A 2394-nucleotide genomic window follows, 5' to 3' on the forward strand; every position below is an offset into this window, starting at 1 on the left:
TCTATCTATCTATCTATCTATCTATCTATCTATCTATCTATCTATCTATCTATCTTTAATCTATCTATCTATCTATCTATCTATCTTTAATCTATCTATCTATCTTTAATCTATCTATCTTTAATCTATCTATCTATCTTTAATCTATCTATCTATCTTTAATCTATCTATCTATACATGCATACATACGTGCATACATACATATACATACGTTTTATATACAGAGTGGAGTATCGGATTTCTGCTTGATACATATCATCTCTTTCCGTTCTCTCTCTCTCTGTTTCTCTCGCTTGACTCTTTCTTTCTCTCGTTCTTTTCTTTCCTTTCTTCTCCTTTCTCCATTCTACTCTCTCAGTCTCTTTCCCTCCTTCTCTTCCATCTTCTTTCTCTAACTTTCTTATCATTTCTATCTTCTCTCTTCTCTTCATTCGCCTTCTTTCTTTCCTTCCTCCCTTCCGTGTCTTTTCTCTCGGAACCTTTTCTTGCCTCTCTCGATCTTTCTCATATTTTCTTCTTCTTCTTCTCCTCTAGGTGACGGTAACGACGACGTCTCCTCCGTATCGGTTTGTGAAGTCTCATGTGAGACGGGGTGTCCTGCCTGCAATAGTAGAAGAGTTAATCGCAGCGAGGAAAGTGGCGAAGAAAGAAATGTCTTTAGCGAAGAACGAAATGACGAAGAAAGTCCTAAATGGACGGCAGTTGGCTCTCAAAATCTCGGCTAATAGTGTATACGGATACACTGGAACAACGGTAGGTGTACATACACCTCAAGTTCTGTTGATCTGCAATCTATCTATCTATCTATCTTTGATCTATCTCTCTTTATGTTCTTTTCTTCTCGCTCTTGATTGAGGAGAAAAGAGAGTCTGCGCGTTACTTTTCCTTCCGGGTGTGGTTCGTTGATCGGCTTCTTCTCTTTAGGTTAGATCTTTTCTTTCTCTTCTTTTCCATCTTGGATGCGACAGGAGTTTTGAGATCTATATCAGAGGAGAACAAGAAGAAAGTCTTCTTTATCTTCTTGCACCTTATTTCGTGATAGGTTTCTTCTTCAACAGGCAAAGAGCTAGGCTGCTCTTCTTTTTCTTCTTTCTTTCTTTCTTTCTTTCTCTTTCTTCTCTCGCCTCTTTCTATCTAAGCGTATAAGCATGATAGGTATAAGAAGAGATCCAAAGACCGATACATACACAGATACCTACATATCACGATCTACGTCATGTATAGATCTAAAGAGAAATCGAGAGAGAAAGCGGGGAAATTGCTTTCTTTTTCTTTCTTTCTTTTTCTTTCTTTCTTTCTTTGTATGTTAGACAGGAGGGCAGCTGCCTTGTTTGGAGGTCGCGACGACGATAACGTGCTTCGGTCGCGATATGATAGAGTTCACTCGAAAGGAAGTGGAAAAGAATTTCTGTACTGACCGAGGCTACTCCTTCAATGCTCGGGTTATATACGGAGACACGGATTCCGTCATGGTCCTCTTCGACGACCAAAGCATTGAAGGAGCGATGAAACTAGGTACTTTAAGATTCAAGAACAACAACATACCCACTCAATCCTTTCTCTCTCTCTCCTCTTCTTTTCTCTCTCGCTCTCTCTCTCTCGCGCTTTCTCCTTTTTCGTTCTTTCGTCACTCCTTCTCTTCTCTTACTCTATCCCTGTATGTGGGTCTTTGTGTGGATCCTTGTCGATTGAGTAGAGATACAGAGATAGACAATAGATCATTAGATCCAGATTCAAGTAGATAGATAGATAGATTAAAGATAGATTAAAGATAGATTAAAGATAGATACGAATATTCATAGAGATCATTTGCATGTGTGCGCAGGAGCAGCATTCTGCCGCTTTACAAAAAACGTTTCCATACGCGCACAGACTTATACACATGCAGACGCACACCGTTGCATACACACGTCTACCCATCTAATAGATATCTTTATCGATCGATCAATCTATCTATCTGTCTATCTATCTGTCTTCATTTATCTATTTGTCTATCTTTGGCCTGTCTCTTGATCTATCTTTGATCTGTTTAGGGTTTCTGTGGGGTGTCTTTCTTGTTCCTTCGAGTCGGCCATTGTGTCTCTTTCTTTCTTTCTTTCTCACTCTTTCTTTCTTTCTTTCTCTTCCTTTTTCTCTTTCTCTTTAATCTTTTGGGTATGTGTGTTGTGACCCTTCTATGCCTCTAGGCGAGGAGGCAGCGAGAGTGATAAGCAAGAAATTCATCAAGCCCATTAGACTAGAGTTTGAGAAGGTCTATTGTCCTTTTCTCCTCATGAATAAGAAGAGATATGCAGGCCTCCTCTACACGAGACCCACTGCATACGATAGAATTGACTCCAAGGGCATTGAGGTATCTCCACTCTTCTCTTCTTCTCTCGCTCTTTCTTTCTCACT

The 2394-nt window shown here is 39.8% G+C and overlaps 1 protein-coding gene across 1 annotated transcript in view; it reads left to right on the forward strand.

Moving 5' to 3' along the window:
• Positions 1-534: 534 nt before the first annotated feature.
• Positions 535-2394, forward strand: part of CSUI_004634 (dna polymerase delta catalytic subunit) — an 8431-nt gene continuing 6571 nt past the window's right edge. Inside the window, exons 1-3 of the mRNA XM_068064819.1 lie at positions 535-753; positions 1311-1515; positions 2187-2350. Coding sequence (XP_067923202.1) covers positions 652-753; positions 1311-1515; positions 2187-2350 — 471 coding nt within the window. The 5' untranslated portion in view covers positions 535-651. The remainder of the gene's footprint in view (positions 754-1310; positions 1516-2186; positions 2351-2394) is intronic.

Source organism: Cystoisospora suis (assembly GCF_002600585.1).
Source record: "Cystoisospora suis strain Wien I chromosome Unknown contig_2185, whole genome shotgun sequence".
Lineage (NCBI taxonomy): Eukaryota > Apicomplexa > Conoidasida > Eucoccidiorida > Sarcocystidae > Cystoisospora > Cystoisospora suis.